The 19791-nt window shown below is 42.2% G+C and overlaps 1 protein-coding gene across 2 annotated transcripts in view; it reads right to left on the bottom strand.

Moving 5' to 3' along the window:
* The window catches only part of Cfdp1 (craniofacial development protein 1), a 117806-nt gene that overhangs the window by 78311 nt on the left and 19704 nt on the right, over positions 1–19791 (bottom strand). For both annotated transcript variants that reach the window (XM_005403449.2, XM_005403448.2), the window contains exon 5: positions 13443–13562. In XM_005403449.2, coding sequence (XP_005403506.1) covers positions 13443–13562 — 120 coding nt within the window. The remainder of the gene's footprint in view (positions 1–13442; positions 13563–19791) is intronic.

Raw genomic sequence — 19791 nt, 5'->3', positions numbered from 1 at the left:
AAACATCCAGAATTCCGAGGTCTAAAAAGAAATGCTTGCTTAGGATCTGCCACTTTCTTAACAGTATGGAAATATTAACCTAGTTTTAGAAGTTTTAAATTATTTCAGCTTAAATTTATCATGAGTTTACTTGAATAATAGGGCTTTGGCAAAAATCCAGGGCTAAGTAACTGAATATAGTAAGCGTTGGACCTCAGAGTAGCCTGATTTTCAACCCCTGACAAAAATAATTAGAACATAGCTGCTCAGCCTCTCCCACAAGAAAAATTCCCCTATCAAAATTAAAATATTTACTAGTATGAATCTTACTGGATAATCAAAACCATAAAATGATATTAAGAGTCCTCTGCCAGCACCCTGATCAGAACATATGAGTAACTGACTGTCACGCTTCAAATGAACCCCACTCTTGCCTGACATTACAGCCTTTGGTAAGGGAACTTCCAAAACACAGGACCTACGAGAAAAGCGGCAAGTATCATTTTTATCACACATGCAAGGGTTACCACAGAATTATTCATAACTGTAAAATTTGGGAAAGTAAATGTTCATCAGTAAGGAAAGAGTTACTCAAATTTTGGAATATCCACAAAATGGAATACCACACAGGCATAAAAAACAGAAGTTTATACTGAACCTGGAAAGATGTCCAAGACAGATTATTAAGTAAAAACACAAGATGCAGACCTAGATAGACAGTCCAATTTTTACTTAAGTGTATAGATGAATGTAAAACACTAAAACAACGCACTAGAGCGGGGAATAAAGAATTAGGCAGGCAGAAAAGAACTTCTGTTGGCTTTTTTTTTTCTGAAAAGACAAGTGGTAGGACTATAGGTCACTTTTTTTTACTTTCTTATTTGTAATTTTTTTAAAATAAAAGTATTTGAAAGTGAGGGGAAGGGGTAAGGGGGAAGAGAGAGAGGACAGACAGCTACTCTGGATAAGTAGTGAATATTTGAAAAGTGCAATGTTCCATTTGTAATTTTATTTAATTATTTATTCATTTTTTGGAGATAGGGTCTTGCTATGCAGTTCAGACTGGCCTTGAACTCACTATGTAGCCCAGGTTGGCCTCAAACTCACCCTGATCCTCCTGCCTCAGCCTCCTGGGCGCTGGATAATAGGTATGTACGGCCACACTCAGCTTTATTTGTAATTTTAGAAACCCCACAAACAAAAAACTTTTTCATGTCAAGGACAACAATGAAAGAAAAATCTTTTGCTTTCTAAATACAATAGTAGAGTTAAAAACAAAACAAATTCTAATTAAAAATATAGAAACTGCCAGGGGTAGTAGTACACACTGTAATCCCAGCAGCTGGGAAGCTGAGGCACGAATACTGCCATGAGTTCAAGGCCAGCCTTTACTGTATAGCAAGATCCTGTCAAAAAAAAAAAGTAGAAACTGTATAAAACAAAGAAACCCATACCAAGAGACTAATCTAATTAGGCAAAAGAAAAATGTACAGCATTTAGATGCCCACTCTTAGGAATGCCTCAAGTCTGAGATCTTGCCAAAAGACATGTTTTTTTCAGGGGAAATTCTGCCCTCTAGTGCACAAAGATAAAGTCCATGAAGCAATTACAGTATTCTGCCAATTAATTTATTTAATAACTAATTTAATTAATAACTAATTTGTTGTAAAATTAGCTAGAGTATTTTTTCATTCCTAGAGCAACTCATACTTTTTTTTTTCATACTCTCCTTTTTTTAAATTCTTTTTTTTTTCTTTTTGAGACAGGGTTTTGCTATGCAGATGGCCTCAAACTCACAGCAATCCTCCTGATTCAGCCTTCCCCAGCGCTGGGATTATAGGCATGCACCACCATGCACTTACTTCCCTTCTTAAAGGAAGCTCTTTACATAATTGTGCCCCAGTCAGTTTTTATTATCATACCACACACACTGCTGCAACTGTTGTAACTTGAGGTGCCTCTCATAGTTCTTCCAAGCACCAAAAGCAAAAATTTAACGGACCCATTTATTCATACCAAGAGAAATCTGGCACAATTAGGGAATAAAAATACAGCCAAGCAGTTTTTATAGTACAGACAGACAACTAGCTCTTAAAATTATAGATTTCTGAAACTTATTGGCACTGTAATTCAAAGATAAAAGCAATGGGAAAAGGCTGCTGTATACAATCAAGTTTATCTCCCTGTGGGATTTTCTAAGAACACTAGAATAAGTGCAACTCTGGGCAACCTTGAAAAACACGAGGGACATTTCCTGAGGGACATTTCCTGAGTTCATACCTTTTGTTGCAGGTATCCAAACTGACAAAGGCCGCCCCTTCCCAGGGACCGTACATGAAAAAATGGCTGCTACCAGGAGTTTTCTATGTCTGGAATCTCATTCAGGTACTCAAACGGAAAAGGAACTTCATTTCCTGATCCAGATGTCCAATATTAACCCTCTGCTCACCCTGGAAAGAGCATTATCGGCCTCCTGCCACTCATCTTTCTCTCAATTATCAGCACGGCTAGAACAGCTCTGAATCAAGGTGAATAAAATCACCTTTAATAAGAGTCAAAATATTCCACCTATTTATGGCAAAATCTTTAAAAAATTGTTTTCCTTATTTTTTATTTTTTGTCTTTTTGAGACAGGGTCTCGCTATATAGTTCAGGCTGGCCTTGAGCTCACTTTGGAGCCCAGGCTGGTCTCGAACTTACAGTGATCCTCCTGCCTCAGCCTCCCAAGTGCTGGGATTACAGGCATGCGCCACCACACCCGGCTCAGCCTCCTTTTAAAACCTACCTCCAGCTAGTCATATATGGAAGAAATACCATTTGGGGAAGCAATCTCCCACCTAACTTCACTGACAATATCCTCACGTAAGTTACCCACTTTGTAGGATTCAGATCTCAGCAGGAGTTGGTTACCCACACGGAAACAGCCACAGCCATCACTCTCAGCTGACGACCATATCGTGTCCACAGCTTCACTGCTGACTGTTGACAGATATCAATGGAACTTTTTTGTTTGATTTTTTTGAGACCAGGTTTACTATGTAGGGCAGGTTGGCCTAGAACTCAACCATGCTCCTGCTTCAGCCTCCTGAGTATTGGGATAGAATTCATTTTTATCTTTACTTTCTTTCCTTTTTTTCTGCAGTACTTGTGACTGAACCCCAGGGTCTTTACACTGAGCTAATTCCCAGGCCCAGAATTCATTTTTTAAATGTATCAGTCCTTTCAATTTTATGAGGTAGAAATGAGACAGAAATATAGTACAGAGAACCTGACAAGCCCATAATTTAGGGGGGAAGATAAAACAATAGAAAACAGAGGAAACGGTCATGTTAATTCTTTCAACAATATCAAAATACAAAATAGTTTCCAAGAGTCCTTCAATACACTGGGAATGGTGGCACGTGCCTATAACCCCAGCTGCCAGGGAGGCTGAAGCAGGAGGATGGCAAGTTCAAGGGCAGCCTAGGCAGTTTAGTGAGACTGTCTGCAAATAAAATTTTAACCAGCTTGGGATGTAGCTCAGGGCAATACCACCTACTTAGCATGCATGAGCCCCTGGGGTCAATCCCTAGTACCATACCTAAAAGTAAAAGAAGTTCTTCATTAGTTGTAAAGTTGAAGGGGTTTTTTTCTATTTTTTTAAAAAGGTGAGTGTGAGTGGATGTACGACCCAATGGCCAACAGCCCCGCCTTTTGGAACTGGAATCCTGGCTACGCCAATTAACCAAGCAGCGTCAACAAGTTAAGTGTCTCTGAGCCCCTCTCAGGTGAAATACAGAGTTAGTGCCTGTGTGGGTTAAATGAAGTCATTCAGGGAAAACACTTAGTATGGTGCCTTAAATTTGGCTAAGCAGTCAACAAATAGGAGCTACATATTCTTCTAAAAAGAGTAACAAGTCAGGCATGGTGGCGCTTGTCTGTAATCCCCGCACTCAGGAGGCTGAGGCAGAAAGAGTGAGTCTGAGGCCAGCCTGGGCTACATAGCAAGACGCTGTCTTGAAAAACAAACCAAAAAAGTAATTAATTAATGAATTAATTTTATTTATTTATTTATTTATTGGCACTGGAGACAACACAGGGGGCTTGCATGTTAAGCACATGCTCTAACTCTGAGCTATCCTTGGCTCAGTAGAAAACGTTAAACCTGAAGTCTGAAAAAAGAGCATGTCTGATGTGCCATCCAGAGAACAGACTGTTTCCAAAAGGAAATGCGCGCAGGCATCCAAAAGAAACGTCCCAGAGACTGTAATGAACGAGTGCGTAAGAAAGAAGGTAAAGGAAGAGAGGAAGCTGCTGAGCGAGGCTGAGGGGAAGAAGGCAGACCTCATCTATTTTGTTCAAATTCCTTTCTGCAGAAAAACCAGTGATCCAGATTTAAAGTCAGCTTTCCTGGTTTTTAAATGTTGGCCAACTGAAATATCTACAGGACAAATTTGATCCATGAACTGTTAGTTTTACACAGCTGTCCGAGAATGGAGTTTTAAACCAGACACCAAAGGAAAGCTCAGTGGCTGTGTAGCCAAGGGACCCCAATTCCCCAAGACAGTGCAAGAAGGGCCACTGCTGGGGTTTCAGGAAGGAAGATTATTCTGTGTGTTAGCTATCCTAAGTAACGGAGGGCAGACAGCACCCTGGAACCCCACCAACTGACAGTGACTTCAAGTCACTGCGACAAACAAAAAACTTTACCACACATTTCTGAACACCTCCCACTGGCAGCACCATATCCTCTCTAAGAATAACAAAAGTATAATTCAGAAGGCAGTGGGAAGGTCAAGAACATCTATTTACAAACAGTAATAAAATTAGGACAAGGCCAGCTCTGAATCAACTAAATCAAAATCCCACATCATTATCAAACAGGAAATCTCACTGAGTGGAGTTTAAAGCTGGTTTTGGAAACAAATCAAAAGACTTAATTCCTTCTCATTACTTCCAGAGTTAATCTGTCCTTTTTTTCTAGTCATTGGTTTAGGTTTTTTTTTGGCAGGGGGAGACAGGGTCTCACTATGCAGTTTGGGCTGGCCTTGAACTCATGTAACCCAGGTTGGCCTCAAACTCACAGCAATCCTTCTGCCTTAGCCTCTCAAGTGCTAGGATTACAGGCGTGCACCACCACGCCCAGCTAGTCATTGGTTTAGTGTTACCAGACATTACAGTGGTACCTAAATTCACAAATAACTCAATTCTTGTCATAAACTGAATTGGATGAGAAGTGAATCAAATTTCCCCGTAAGGTCAATGCAGAATCCAATCAAGGAATTTGATTCGTTTCTCGTCCAATTTGGTTTGTGACCAGAATCGCGAAAAGAAGTTCGTGAGCCAAGGAACCACTGTAGTTTTCTGTTGGTCTCCTCCTACAACAGGAACTTACATTTAAAAACTGATGTTTCAGAGAAGTCATGGTGGAAGAAATCCAGGTACGCAAGGCACTTACCCACTCCGGAATTTTCCCCTTAAGGCTCTTACTGCTATTCAAGAGTATGTCCAAGTTATCACATGACCCTGCAATTCCACTTCTAGACATAACAGACCACATACAAGTCTGTACATGAATTGCTCACAGAAACATTATCCATAATAGCCAAAAAATGGAAAGTACCTTATGTTCATCCATTAGTAATGGATGAACAAAATGTGATACAGTAAAAAAAATTGTTTCATTGTATGAATAGTAAATTATAAAAAAGAATAAATTATGGCTGAGCATGGTGGTGCATGCCTATAATCCCAGCACTTGGGAGGCTCAGGCACAGTTCGATGCCAGTCTGAGCTACAAAATGAGTTCAAAGCCAACCTGAACTGCATAGTGAAACCCTGTCTCAGAAAGACAAAAAAGAATTACAGATGAGTGCTATGGCATGGCTGAATCTTGAAAATATGTTAAGCCAAAGAAAACTGCCATGCAAAGCCAAATGTTATGACTGCATTCACATGAAATACTCAGATAAGCCCATCAGAGAATTGGTCGGCGGTTGGCTGAGAGTGGTGGGAGCAGAGCGAGGATGAAGATGAAGATGGAGACTGACTGCAAACACGCTCAGGGTTTCTTTTGGAGGTGACAAAAATGACTGTGGCGGCACAGCACTACCAGTGTGTAACCCTCTGGCTTATCTGAGGGCTGGAGAATATGTAGTAAATGAATTGCATCTCAATAAAACTGCTCTTTACAAAAAGAAAAAGAGCACATTCAACTATAATTCTGGGGAGATATCAGGAATCCAACTCAGGACCTTGCACTTGCCAGGCAGGGGCTGTGCTGCTGAGCTATATCCTCAGCCTCAACTATAAATTATGAAACTGACAAAACACCATTTGTTCTCTTAAACGAGTCATGTCCAGATTCCAAAGGACATCAAAGGTCAGGTTTATTGGAATATCTGTATTCCTCTAATTATCTTGTTATTTTTTTGTTGTTTTTTTTTCTGGCCCCCGCCAGTACCGGGAATTGAACTCATGACCTTGAGCTTGCCAGGCAGGCGCTGTACCGCTGAGCTAAATCCCCAGCCCTCTTCTAATTATCTTAATTACTACATAATTACCAATAAGCCTTCACACGTAATAGTGACTCTCCTAAAACAAGCCACAGGTCCTCTTCCTGGAAGGGCTGCTTTCTAGGCATCCCGGGACCTCACCACATAAAGCGTTCACGAGGCACACAGGCAGCCTCCCACAGATCAGGCACTCTCCAAAGGCCAACACAGGAGAGGCCAGATTTCTCAGACAGCCATCTTTCTTGTTGTGGATATATTTGCAGTGAACAATTTGGGGGCCCTGTATTCCTTTTTATTAAAAACATGTGAAATCTAGTTAGGTCCAGCTTTGAAATGCTCTCCATAATATGATAGCAATCCTTTAAAAGTAAAAGCCCCTTTAAAAAAACTACATGAATCAGAGGCCTGATAATAATAAGAAATTTTTTTTTTGAGGCAGAGTCTCGCTCTGTAGCGCAGACTGGTCTTGAACTCACGCGCCACAACACCTGGCAAAAATAAAAGATCCTTATCAAATGTTAGGAACACTTCTTCCTAACACTGTGGCTATGTCTGACTTTATTTCTTTAAATGAAACACTTAACTGCCATTTATCAAAGGAGGGCGAGGGCGAGGTCGAGGGAGCAGAAGCAAGCACTTCACTTAAAATAATAAAGCCGGGCGTGGTGGCGCACGCCTGTAATCCCAGCACTCGGGAGGCTGTAGAAGGAGGACCATTGCAAGTTCAAGACCAGCCTGGGCTACAAAGTGAGCTCAAGGCCAGTCTGAACTGTATAGTGAGACTCTGTCTCAAAAAGACCAAAAAATAAAAAATAAAGTCAGAGCCATAATACTAGGAGAAAGTGTTCTTAATCCCTCTCCCTCTCCTGCAGCCTGAGCCAGAGCCTTCTCACTGAGCTACAACCCTGCTCTCCCTCCCTTTTTTACTTTTGAGGCAGAGTGTCACCATGTTGTCCAGGCTGGTCTCAAACTTATGATCCCCTGGCTCAGCCTCAGAGAGTGCTGGGACTACAGGTGCACGCCACCACACCCAGCAAATTCTATCTCTTCTATTCTTGGGATAGACGCTACTTAAAAAACTGACACCAACAATGAAATTGTTTGAGACTCAACAACAATGCCCTTCTTCGCTAAAAGACCAAGAAAAGACAAAGCCACATGGAAAACTGTCTTTCAACCTTATGTTGTATTGCTTTAGGTTGCTTCCAATCTACAAGGGGACAGCTAAATAGTAGGCCTTCAATTAAAGAAGTCAATGTCTACACCTAGGATTATAAATTGTGATGGAACAAGTAAATAGCAAACACGGAGTTGAATCCTGGCCAGCGAGCTACCACCCAACGCAGTACTGTAGTAAGAATCGGAGATGCAGGGGAGGAGGCAGATTCAGAGCTTGGAATAAGACCATGGGAATTCAAATGCCCTAAGTAAGCACTGTGCTTTCCACTACCAAAAGCAGACAGAATACTTCTTGTAGTCTGATTCCGGCTTCTAAATAAAAGAGGATTTACTCCATTCTTAACGCATAAACTTTGGCTTTTTATAGCCTAAGCACTGCGCTATTTTAAACATGCAGAGGAAATGCATTTTCGGTTACAAACATTTGCTCCACTGAATCTGCTCTTATTTGTTAGCAAAAGATGTGGGACAGGATGTTTTACTCTGCTGCTCTGGTTTTCGTGTATTGCTTAAATTTGTTTAGAGAAAATGAAAATAAACAAAGTTTCTGCTGCACAATCTTTATAAACTGAAACAGTTCTCAAAGTGGAAAAAAATTTTATGATTAGGATAATTTTCTTTTAGTATTTTAGGGTACTGTAGATTTGTTCCTTGAAAAGACTGCCTATATGCTGGGTACGGAGCCTGCAGTAGATCCTACTGTTTGCACTGATACGAGTCTATTCGGATACCCTGAGCAGCTGATCTTCTTGGCTCTGTCTCTTCCCAAGGACAATTATAACTGTAACAGCTTTTGGAGGTGCATTTCAAAAAAACGAGCAGACCAACCTTGAAGGCCATTCTGGATTTATCAGAAGTTCAAGCCATGCTGTGTCATAATTGAATGTGTCCTCATTTTCATGTACAACTCGAAGGGCTTTCACTGAGGCACTTGGCAGACATATCCTTCTAATCTGTTATGTCACATTACACCTTGCAAATGAATTGATTTTGGTCAAATTTCATTTTATCCTCTTTCTAAGGGGGCCAGCAGTTCACTGATGAACTGAAAACCATTTCACTGGAGTAGCTCCCAAGGTTAGCTCCCGATGGGCTCCTTCAGGTCCTCTACTCTCTCTGCTGCCCTGTAGGCACAGCCTAAGAAAGACTCCTTCACCAAACCGCAGCAGACTCTTCTCAGTCCTGTTTTCCACTAAGCCTTGACGCTGACCTCTGTCCTTGATGGGGGTACACAGTCTAATTATAGCAGAAATCCTAAGTTAGTTTACAGAGAATTCCTACGTTGATACCCGATCAACCTTAGCCCGCCTTTTGCAAGAATCCCCCTACCCCTGATGTCCCCTCTTGGTAATTTTCCACCCAACCCCCGCCATGCTTTCTGCTATAAGACCCCAGCTGTCTTTGCTATATTCAGAATCGAGCTCTCACTTTCTTCCCTAGAGATAATCTTGACCCAATCACAATAGTCCCAAATAAAGTCTGCCTGACTGTTTTAACATGTGTTAGGAAAACTTTTTCTTTAACAAGCTTCAGAGGCAAGGAAATGCCATGACAAGACACCGGAGGGAGAAAAGAAAAGGAGATCTGGGCATTTACTCCCTTGTCTTTCCCCTGGAAGCACCCAGCGCTGCAGCAAAGACCTCTCCTCCTATAAGGCGGCCCTGTCTTCCACTGCCATCAACTGCCTCCGATTCCCTGCCCCTTCAGCCTGATGAGCGGCAGTGGAGATTTATTACTAGCCCCCGTGACACTACTCCTGTCCCTGTGGCTTTCCATTCATTACTCTGTAAGGTACTAAAGTCCTCAAAGATTCGCAGTTGGAGGAGGCCATTTGTTTCCTGTCGGGCCTCCCTAACACCAGTGTCACCTCAGCTGACTTCTTACACTAGAAAGGTGGGCATGGGTACAGAAAGCAGGCAGATGGGTTCAAGGGAAGGGCTTCATGACTTGCACAAGCTGACTCTGTTAAGATACCTTCCCCTCCCCTGGTTATTTCTGTAATTATAGTAACAGTATTTTCTCAAACAGTTTCCAAGCTCTTTTTCTTTTTTTTTTTGTACCAGGAATCAAACTCAGGACCTGCACTTGCCAAGCAGGTGCTATGCCACAGAGCTACATCCCTGGCCCAACAAGCAGATTTTCAAAGATGAATAGATACTATTTTTAAGAAGAAATATCCAGGGAAGCTAGGAGTAAAAACTGTAATAGTTGAAACTAATTATGCTAGAACCTTAAGGCAGAATTTCTTTGCCTGTATTTCTATCTGGTACTCATATCCATTTATTTCTGAAGGATATCTTTTCTATTTTTATTTTTTGTACTGGGAATCGAACTAAGGACCTTGCACTGGCCACGCAGGCGTTTGTGCCACTGAGCTATATCCCCAGCCCTGGTACTTACATCCAAAGGTCACTTCTATAACAATACTTTTGTTGTTATTGGTGGGGTTTTTTCTGGTCTTTTTGAGACAGGGTCTTGCTATGCAGTTCAGGCTGGCCTTGAGTTCACTTTGTAGCCCAGGCTGGTCTCGAACTTGCAACAATCCTCCTACCTCAGCCTCCTGAGTGCTGGGACTTACAATAATACTTTTAATAAATGCAAGGAAAAAAATTTTTTTGGTAGTACTAGGGATTGAACCGAAGGGTGTTCTAGCACTGAATTACTTCCCCAGCCTTTTATTCTTCTTGTTTTTTTGAGGCAGGGTCTCACTATGTAACTCAGACTGACCTTGAACTCAATGTGTAGTCCAGGCTATCCTCAAACTCATGGTGTTTCTCCTGTCTCAGCCTTTCCAGTGCTGAGATTACAGGCATGCTCCACCATGCCTGGCTCTTCCCTAGCCCTTAAAAAAAATTTTTTTTTTAAATTTTGAGTCAGGGTCTCCTTAAATTGCCTAGGCTGGTTCAAACTTGTGATCCTCCAGCTTTTGGGCATGTGCCACCATGTGCAGGCACCATGCCCCAGCCAGAAACTTGTTCAGTAATACCACATGTAACTACAACAAATCTAGTAACCCATGTAAAATCTCCTAAAGGTTAACTTAGTATGTAATCTAGAGAGATATATATCAAATTCAGGTACTGTAGATTACAACAATTTAGCAGGTCATAACATTTTTTACATGGCATAAACTGTACACAAAAATGGAAAACAGAGAATCAGAGTGAATTACATGTAGTAAGAGTAAACATCATTTCACCGTATCAGCCACAGGAGTGTGCACCTGTAGTCCCAGCTACAATGGAGGCAGAAGGATCATATGAGCCCAGGAGTCTGAAGTGAGACTGGGCAACAGAGCAAGACCCTCTCTCAAAAGGAATAAAGCGTGTACTGTACGCACACTGGTAGTGTACCTCAGTGGCAGAGCACTTGCCTAGCGCGTACAAGGCTCTAGGTTCAATTCCTACAGCCTTCAATTCCTAGGTTCATTTCACCTTTGTGTGTGTGTGGGAGGGGGGATACCAAGGATTAGCTCAGGGGCTTCACACTGAGTTATAGTCCTAGCCTTTTTTATTTTTTTATTTTGAGACAAAGTCTCACTAAATTGCTCAGGTAGGGCTCAAACTTACAATCCTCCAGCCTCAGTCTCCCAGGGTGCTTGGGATTACAGGTATGCACTATTATACCTGGCTTTTTTTTTTTTTTTTTTTTTGCACTGGGAATCGAACCCACGACCTCACACTTGCTGGGCAGGCGTTGTGCCGCTGAGCTACATCTCCAGCCCTACACATGGCTTTTTAAAAAAATCCTATTTTCAGACAAAGTCTCTACTCAGGATAGCCTCACTTCAGTCCCCCTGCTGGAGCCTCCTGAAGAGCGGGGGTTGCAGGCCTGTGCTGCTGTGCCCAGCTACTCACCGCCCCGCCGCCCTAATACTAGGGCTTGAACCTAGGGCCTTCATACTAAGCTGCATTCCCAGTCCTTTTCTTTGAGATGAGGTCTCCTTAAGTTGCCCAGGTCAGGCTCAAACTTATAATCCTCTTGTCTCAGCCTCCTAGACGCCTGGAATTACAGATGTGTACTACCACATCCAGATTACAAACTCACTTTCATGAGTGTAACAGGGTATAATGTAGAATGTATTTCTTACGACATGTAGCAATCCAGAAAATCTGAACGCTCCTGGTCTGAAAAGGACCCCTTTCAAACAATACACTGAATATAAGGCTAAACATACGTTGCTTCACTCTACAGATTCACATTTTTCCCTCAACTCGCCCTAAAAGTAGTCTGTCATCCAGTTAAGCACATCGGTAACTAAAACATTCCTATAAAACAGTATTTAATCTTACTACATAAAATGTACTCATGTTTTAACTGATGAGTGCAAACCAGAGTCTGTAAGAGCTCTGGCCTAGAGTATGAACATGGCAGGGTCTGAGAATTCTACTCACATCCCATGAAGTTCTGAGTCTACAGCCTTCATCTGCTTTCACATCACTTCCCCTGCGTACAAGCACCAAATCCCTTTCTCCGCTGAGGTGTCTGTAACTACTCTGTGCTCCAGTGACCTGGGTGCCCCAGCGAGGCAGAAATACTCTAGACAGGCAAAGAGTACGCAGCAGAATGGGATGATGCAGCAGGTGTAGAAGATCTGGCCCCATCCCGTCTACTCACATTAATCAAAGCAATTACTGCAAGCACTTGCGGCTCCCAGCCTGAGAACAGAGGGCAAGGAACGTGTGGAAGCAGCTGAGCAAAAGTCTCACTGGAGCAGGACGTAAACACCACAGTCTCCTCCCCTCACATGTTCTTCAGTCTCTCCGGTTGCCCAGCAGGACTAGGTGACCTGCCTGAGAACTCTTCACCAGCTGCTTCCCTCCCGTCACCTCCCTTCCAGGACCTTCGGCAATCACCTCTCACACGAAGGACTTGCACTAAACCTTGTTCCAGGGTCTGCTTGTGGGCAAATGCATCCTAAGAGGGCCTGCCAGTATAACACTGTTTTCAGAACCAAAGCCACAAAGATGAGAAAAGCCTGCGCCAGGAAAAGCTCACAGACTTTACTGACTGAGGGAACAACTTCTAACTAAAGAGTCACAGAGGCCAGTTTAGGAGACTTGTTCTACCGCAAATACCTGAGGATGTTAACAACACAGAGCCTGCCCATCTGCAAGGGATGCGGGCTGTGTCCACTTCTTCGTGGGCTGCAACCCTCAGCTTTAGATTTACTGTAGGTTTAAAAGAAAAGAAGTCTCCCTTCTTCTAAAGAGAAAGAATTCTAGTCTGCAGGTAAAAATAACTCAAGTAATATAAAAAATACCACAGGAGAAAGCACTTCAATTCCTGACAATATGCTAGAAGAACTATTTGTAATCACTTTGACTTTTTCTGTGAGATAGGGTCTTGTTATTTTGCCCAGAGTAACCTCAAACCTCTGGACTCAAGCAGCCTCCTGCTTCCGTGTCCTGAGTGCTGGATTACAAGGATGCACCACTGACCTTCTGATGCTCCTATGAAGTCATGGAGGACGGGAACAAGGACTCAACCCACAGCTTCGGCCAAAATTCTGATGAGCTACAGTCACTCAAGAAGTATTATTGTTAATGTAAAGTTTACACATTCAGCTCTGTAGACAACACTAATTCTGGGCTTCTTTCATCAATAAATGTATGGCATACTTTCCTCTGCATTTCCCATCTTGGTAAATATTTGAGCAAAGGCAGAGCAGCAGCAGAACTTTTTCTCACAAAAGGAGTCACAGAACTGCAAGTAAAGTGGATCCCCACGGGAAGAGGCTGTTCCAGCGCGCCAGCCAGCCATCCCTGGGACTGAGACCCGAGTACTCACCCTGACCCAGCAGAGAGTGACGGCACGGCCGAAGGGGCGCTGGCCTGAGGTTTCTCTTTCTCGTTCTGCTTGAAGAAGGATTTGGCTTCTTTAGATGTAGCATCCACTTCCTTAGTCACCCTGTTCCAAGCAAAGAGACATCAAATTTACAAAAAGAATATGGAAAGAGAAACAAATATAAGGAAAAAAATGAGAAGAGCACATCCACCACTGGGTTTTTAATAAACTATGGATGCTGAGCTTTAGGATTAAAGCTTACTGCAACAATTCTAGACAAAAAACATTTTCCTTGACTAAAATAAATAAAACAATACTGTATACGAATTTTACCTCCCTAAGACCACTCCATTACATTTATCAGCATGAATATTATGGTTTCGATCTAAAATGGCCCCCAGAGCCAGGCATGGTAGGGCACACCTACAATCCCAGCACTCGGGAGGCTGAGGCAGAAGGATCAGGCAGGAGAATCGTTGCAAGATGAAAACCAGCCTGGGCTACAAAGTGAGCTCAAGGCCAGCCCGAACTGCATAGTGAGACCCTGTCTCAAAAAGACAACACACACGTACATACACATGTACATACACACGTACATACACACGTACATACATGGCCCCAAAGCCTCGTGTTGGGATTATGGACACATTACAGCTGTCTTGCTCTTAAGAGGCTGGGTCTAATCACAAGAGGCAGGTCATTGTGGGCTAACCCGGAAAGGTGTATCTCCTTGCTGGGCTCCTCCTTTCACTCTCTGCTTCCTGTCCACCCTGAAGCAGATTTCCTAAGCCCAGGCCCCACCATGATGCCACTTCTGCCTGGAGCCAGCTGACCAGGAACGAACTGAACTTCTAAACCATGAGCCAAAGTTGGTCATGGTACACACACCGGTCATCGCAGCACTTGGGAGGCTGAGCCAGGAGGACTGTCACAAGTCCATGGCCAGCCTGGACTACATAGTGAATTCAAGGTCAGTCTGAACTACATAGCGAGATCCTATCTCTGTTGTTTTTTTTTTTTTTGAGACAGGGTCTTGCTGTGCAGTTCAGACTGGCCTTGAGTTCACTTTGTAGCCCAGGCTGTTCTTGAACTCGCAACGATCCTCCTGCCTCAGCCTCCTGAGTGCTGCCTATCTCAATCAATCAATCAATCAATCCATGAACCAAAATAAACCTCTCCTCCTTTAAGTTGCAGGTGTTGAGTGTTTTGTCCCAGTGATGTGACAAGAAAGTGACTGAGACAAAGAGCCACACTCCAGCAATCACCGAGTCTTAGTACACTGAGGGTACCGGTCTGAAGGATGAAAGGGGCCTTCACACTGTACCGCACATGTAGCCAGGCCTCAGACTCAAAGATCCAGTGACAAGTGAGGGGACAAGACAGAATACTGAGGAGAAAAACAACAGCATAATTTCACAAAGAAAAGTAATGTTACGAACAACTGGAAATACTCTACAGAGGCCCCTTTCTGTTCTACACATAAAACCACCAGAAGATGAAACAAAATTTCTTGAAACTGCATAAATTTGGAAGTGCAACTTGACCAACTGAAATCTGAAAAAGCTGTGTCCTAAAGGATCAAATAAGGACACGGAAGAGGCCTTAAATTTCAGATGAAGAGAGGAACAATACCTAGCGCCTGCCTCAGCTCGTCAGGTCAACAGAACATCAGAGGAATTTCTTCACATTCCAATCTATCAGCAAGAGGGCCCAAGATTACAGTCATTATTGTGACTGTCCAACCACGTCATCAGAGAAAGACTGGCCCGGAATAATGACATAAATCCAATAAATTCCATCTGTGAGAGAATTCAACTACCTATTTATTCACCTTCCAGGACAAACTTTCTTTTTAAGGGTCATATCACTTCTACACTTATTACTATGTCACGTTTGGTTTCACTGTTTTCTCATTTTACTAAGGGCTTGGACTTTGGCAGTAGCTACCTACAGAAATAAACATTTTCTGGAAAAGCAACATGGATCCCGGCACTACCTTAGATATTAAACATTTAAAGAAATATACGGTGGCCTCTGCCCTTAAGGAGCTCAGTCTGGCAGGGACAGTGAATGATGAGAGAACCAAGATGACGCACACAGCGAGTGCCACAGAGAGGGCAAGGAGAAATACAACCAGTGGGGCGACCTTCCTTGATTTCTGAGAGCCGAAGTCTCATCTGTATTTATTGGGAGACAAATTATGTAAACTGATAACACTCCCAGGGACTCCGACAGCTGATACAAAGTAGTATTAGCAGGTGAATCTGCACTGACAGTGCGCCTCCCACCCCCACCGCAGCACTGGAGATTGAATTTAGGGGAGCTCTAACACTGAGCTACCCAGTCCTTTCTTTTTTATTTTAAAACAGGGTCTTGCAAAGTTGCCCAAGCTTGTAATCCTCCTGTCTTAGCCATCTGAAGGGCTCCACTTCTAACAAGCAGTAAGACATCTGGCTCTCAAAATATCTTTTTTTTTGTTTTGTTTTTTGTTTTTTTGTTTTGTTTTTCTCCGGTACCGGGAACCGAACTCACGGCCTTGCGCTTGCCAAGCAGGCGCTTTTTGCCGCTGAGCTAAATCCCCAGCCCCTCAAAATATCTTCAAAGAGAACAGCGATGTTACAGGCCATTTCATATACAAGAAGCACTCCTGCCAGGCCTGGTGGCGTACACCTGTAATCCTAGCACTCAGGAGGCTGAGGCAGAAGAATCACTGTGAGGTTGACGCTACCTTGAGCTACAAAGTGAGTTCAAGGCCAGCCTGAACTGCATAGCAAAACCCCGTCTCAAAAAGACCAAAAAAAAAAAAAAACAAACCCCTGACAGGAAAAGGCCTATTATTAGCATTAATTTAAATGTTCTCAGCAGAAATTCCATTTTAACTTCATTTTTACTTAGTACTTCCTGAAATTCTTTATTTGGGGAGAAACTTTCCATGACTGGCCTTTTCCAAATGGTGAATCATTTAGGAAAGTCTAAGCTAATTGGCACAGCTGGGTATATGACAAGAAAGGATAAAAAAAAAATACTATTTCCCCTCACTACCTGGGTTGATATACTATTAGATTTTTCAAGCAGGGAAAAACAGAATGGCAAAAATCCAAAAGTTAACAAGTAAAACAGTTTAAAGAAATAAAAGACCAGCTTGTGCTAACACTACCTTATGCTCATGCTTTGCAAATCCTTCCCAGCCATCACTTGCTTCCTCACATTTTTAAAAGATGCAGTAATGTCCTTAGCTTGATACAAAGAGGGAAAAAGCAGGATGACATCAAGAGATGAAAAAAAATGTTCAAATACACATGCTAAACTTAGATCAGTTGTCAAGTAAAATTTTATATCTCCCAAGGTCCCCCAAGAGCATTCTTTATAATACCTAAATTCTGGTACAGTATAAATTAAGAAAAAACAAAAAACAAAAGCAAAACAAAAAACTCCTACCAAAATGCCAACTACTATTTTTGTTCTCTTTAGGGGCAGGGAGTTAAAGAGGTCTTTCACATGCTCTATGATGTATTTGTTATGTATGACTTCTTAAGATAATAAACATACACTGATTTTGAAATGTAAATAAAACACAGGGAATAAAAGTGCTCACTTTTCTTTGTTTTCTTTTTGACACTGGCAGGGGCTGCCCCCTTCTGGTCAGCGTGAGTTACCAACTGAATACCAAGCCACCACTTGCTTCCAAAAATGAAGAGACTTGTTGCATAGTAGAAATATTAATGTATGTAGCCAGGCCTGGTGGTGCAGGCCTGCACTCTCAGCACTGGGAGGATCATAGATCTGAGTCCAGCATGAGCACCTTAGGAAGACCCTTGTCTCAAAAATTTAAAAATGGCAGGGGATGTAGCTCAGTGGTACAATGGTTCTGGGTTCAATCTTCAGTACCACCCCCCACCAAATCCATTACAGAGATATGTAAGTAGAAGTTTAATTTTTTTCTGTTGTTTTTTGAGACAGTATCTCACCACGCAGTTCAGACTGGCCTTGAACTCACTATGTAGCTTAGGCTGACCTCAAACTCACAGCAATTCCCCTAACTCAGTCTCCTAAATGCTGGATTACAGGTGTGTACCACCATGCCTGCACCAACTTTTATTTTTATTAGTACCTCTTTCTGGTTTTCTTTTGGGATGGAAATCTTACCGTGCTGCCCAGGTTGGTCTCTGACCCCTGAATTCACACTGTTCTCCCACCTCAGCTTCCCAAATAGCTGGGACTACAGGGATGCACTGCCACACCCATCATTTAAAGCAGTTTCTTTAAATTCAGGATTTTTACTTTTATTTTTGTGCAAAACGAAGCTAGTCATGTTGCATTTTCAAACTTTTTTCCCAGTATTGGGGACTGCCCCCAGACCTTTACACTGAGTTATATCCCCAGTACTTTTAAAGGTTTTTTTTTATTTAGGGCCAGGAATGGTGGTACAGGCCTATAATCCCAGTACTTGGGAGGCTGAGGCAGGAGGACTGCCCAAATTTGAGGCCAGCCTGGCTCAACAGTGACATTTCTGATCAGCTTTCTATTTATCACATATAAAGAGTGTTTTGGTTATTTTGTTGTTGCTGTTGTTGAGATAAAATATTTGATATCTAAAATTAAGGAAGGAAAGGTTTATTTAGCTCACCGTTTGTGGAGGTTTTAGTTTGTATTTGGCTGGCTCCAAGGCAGAGTAGCACAAGGCAGAGGGCTATGGATATGGCGGCAGAAGAGAGCAAAAGCAGCAAGAGCAAAAGGGAGGAGTGGCGGCAAGCAGCTTTTTTCTTTTCTTATACTGTAAGCAGGCTACTCCTACCCAGGGGGGCATGTAGCACTCACATAATCTCTATGCCCTCTTCTTGCACAGGCTCAGGATGAATACAAAGTAAGCACCCTGGCTCCCTGCTGAGTCACATAGTTAACCTTTTAAACTTTTTAAACTGACACAATGAACAACATCCCAGAAGGGTAAGGGCTTTACCCTTTTAAACTTTTAAAATTAACACAATAAACAACATCCCAAAAAAGATAAAAACATGTCCTTTTTACCCCAAGATATAAAACTGCTAAATCACTTAACCAAACCTCTAGACTCCCCAAATTAACACAATATATCAACCATAACAAAGAGAATATTTAAATTAAATTTAAATTAACTGTAAATTTAAATTAAATTTAAAAAGTGAATAGATGAACTTTACATAATTCAGTTTCACCACTATAATAAGTACAGTATCTGGGTGTGGTGGCACATGCTTGTTAATCCCAGTATGTGGGAGGCTGAGGCAGGAGGACTGATGTGAGTTCGAGGCCAGTCTATGATACATACTGAGTCCAGGCCAGCCTGAACTACATAGCCTGTCTCAAAAAAAAGTACAATGTCTTTAGATTTTCTGATTTTGTTTTCCTCTTGCAGTAAAATTTTTTTGATAATGGAAGCAGTGTGTAACTTATGTTCTAGTACAAGCTCTTAATTCAAAGCGTTTTTCTTGGCTGGATATGCATTACTGGAACATACTCTTCCAACACTTCAACTCCAAACCGTATCTGCTGAGAGTGTAATCCTAGTTTTTGGCTTCTTCTAGTATTTGTGATTCTCATTTTATTATACAGAATATTTTGTATCACCTGAATGTTTAAATCACAGGTATGATAAAAGAAGTATCTGGCTTTCTCCATGTTGCACAGAAAAAGAACTTGCAAACTTTATCAAAGGTCATCAATATTGTAAGCCAGATCCTGAATACTTCAAGCTGTGGTGTTACTATAAAACTGCACATGAGCCCGGCATGATGGAGCAGGCTTGTAATCCCAGCACTCAGGAGGTTGAGGCAGGAAGATCACTGTGAATTTAAGGTCAGCTAGGGCCACATAGTGAGTTCAAGGCCAACCTGAACTACACAGTGAGACCCTTCCCAAAAAACAAAAACAAATAAATAATAATAACAAAAGCAAAGTTGAACTTGAACCACCTTCTATGCCACAAATTCATTGATGCTTCTAAGCAAACTGATAAAATCTTTTACTAATACCTAGGCAATGGGTTTTCCATTTGAAGGCCTTTCTCCCCACTCCAATTTTAGCAAATGAAAGTGCCTCTTTCTACTGGGTGTGGTGGTACATTTCTGTAATACCAGCATGAAAGAGGGTGAGGCAGGAGGACTGCCACCAAGTTTGAGGCCAGCCTGTACTACACAGTGAGTTCAAGGTCAGCTGAACTACATAGGGAGACTGTCTCAAAAATAAATTAATTCATTTTTTAAAAAAAGAAGTGCCTCATGGGGCTGGGGATTTAGCTCAGCGGCAAAAGCGCCTGCCTGGCAAGTGCAAGGTCGTGAGTTCGGTTCCCAGTACCAGAGAAAAACCAAAAAAA

The sequence above is a fragment of the Chinchilla lanigera genome, unplaced genomic scaffold (genome assembly GCF_000276665.1).
Source record: "Chinchilla lanigera isolate Chin_1 unplaced genomic scaffold, ChiLan1.0 scaffold00083, whole genome shotgun sequence".
NCBI lineage: Eukaryota > Metazoa > Chordata > Mammalia > Rodentia > Chinchillidae > Chinchilla > Chinchilla lanigera.
The sequence above is the reverse complement of the archived record's forward strand: the minus strand, read 5'-3'. Positions and strand labels throughout refer to the sequence as shown.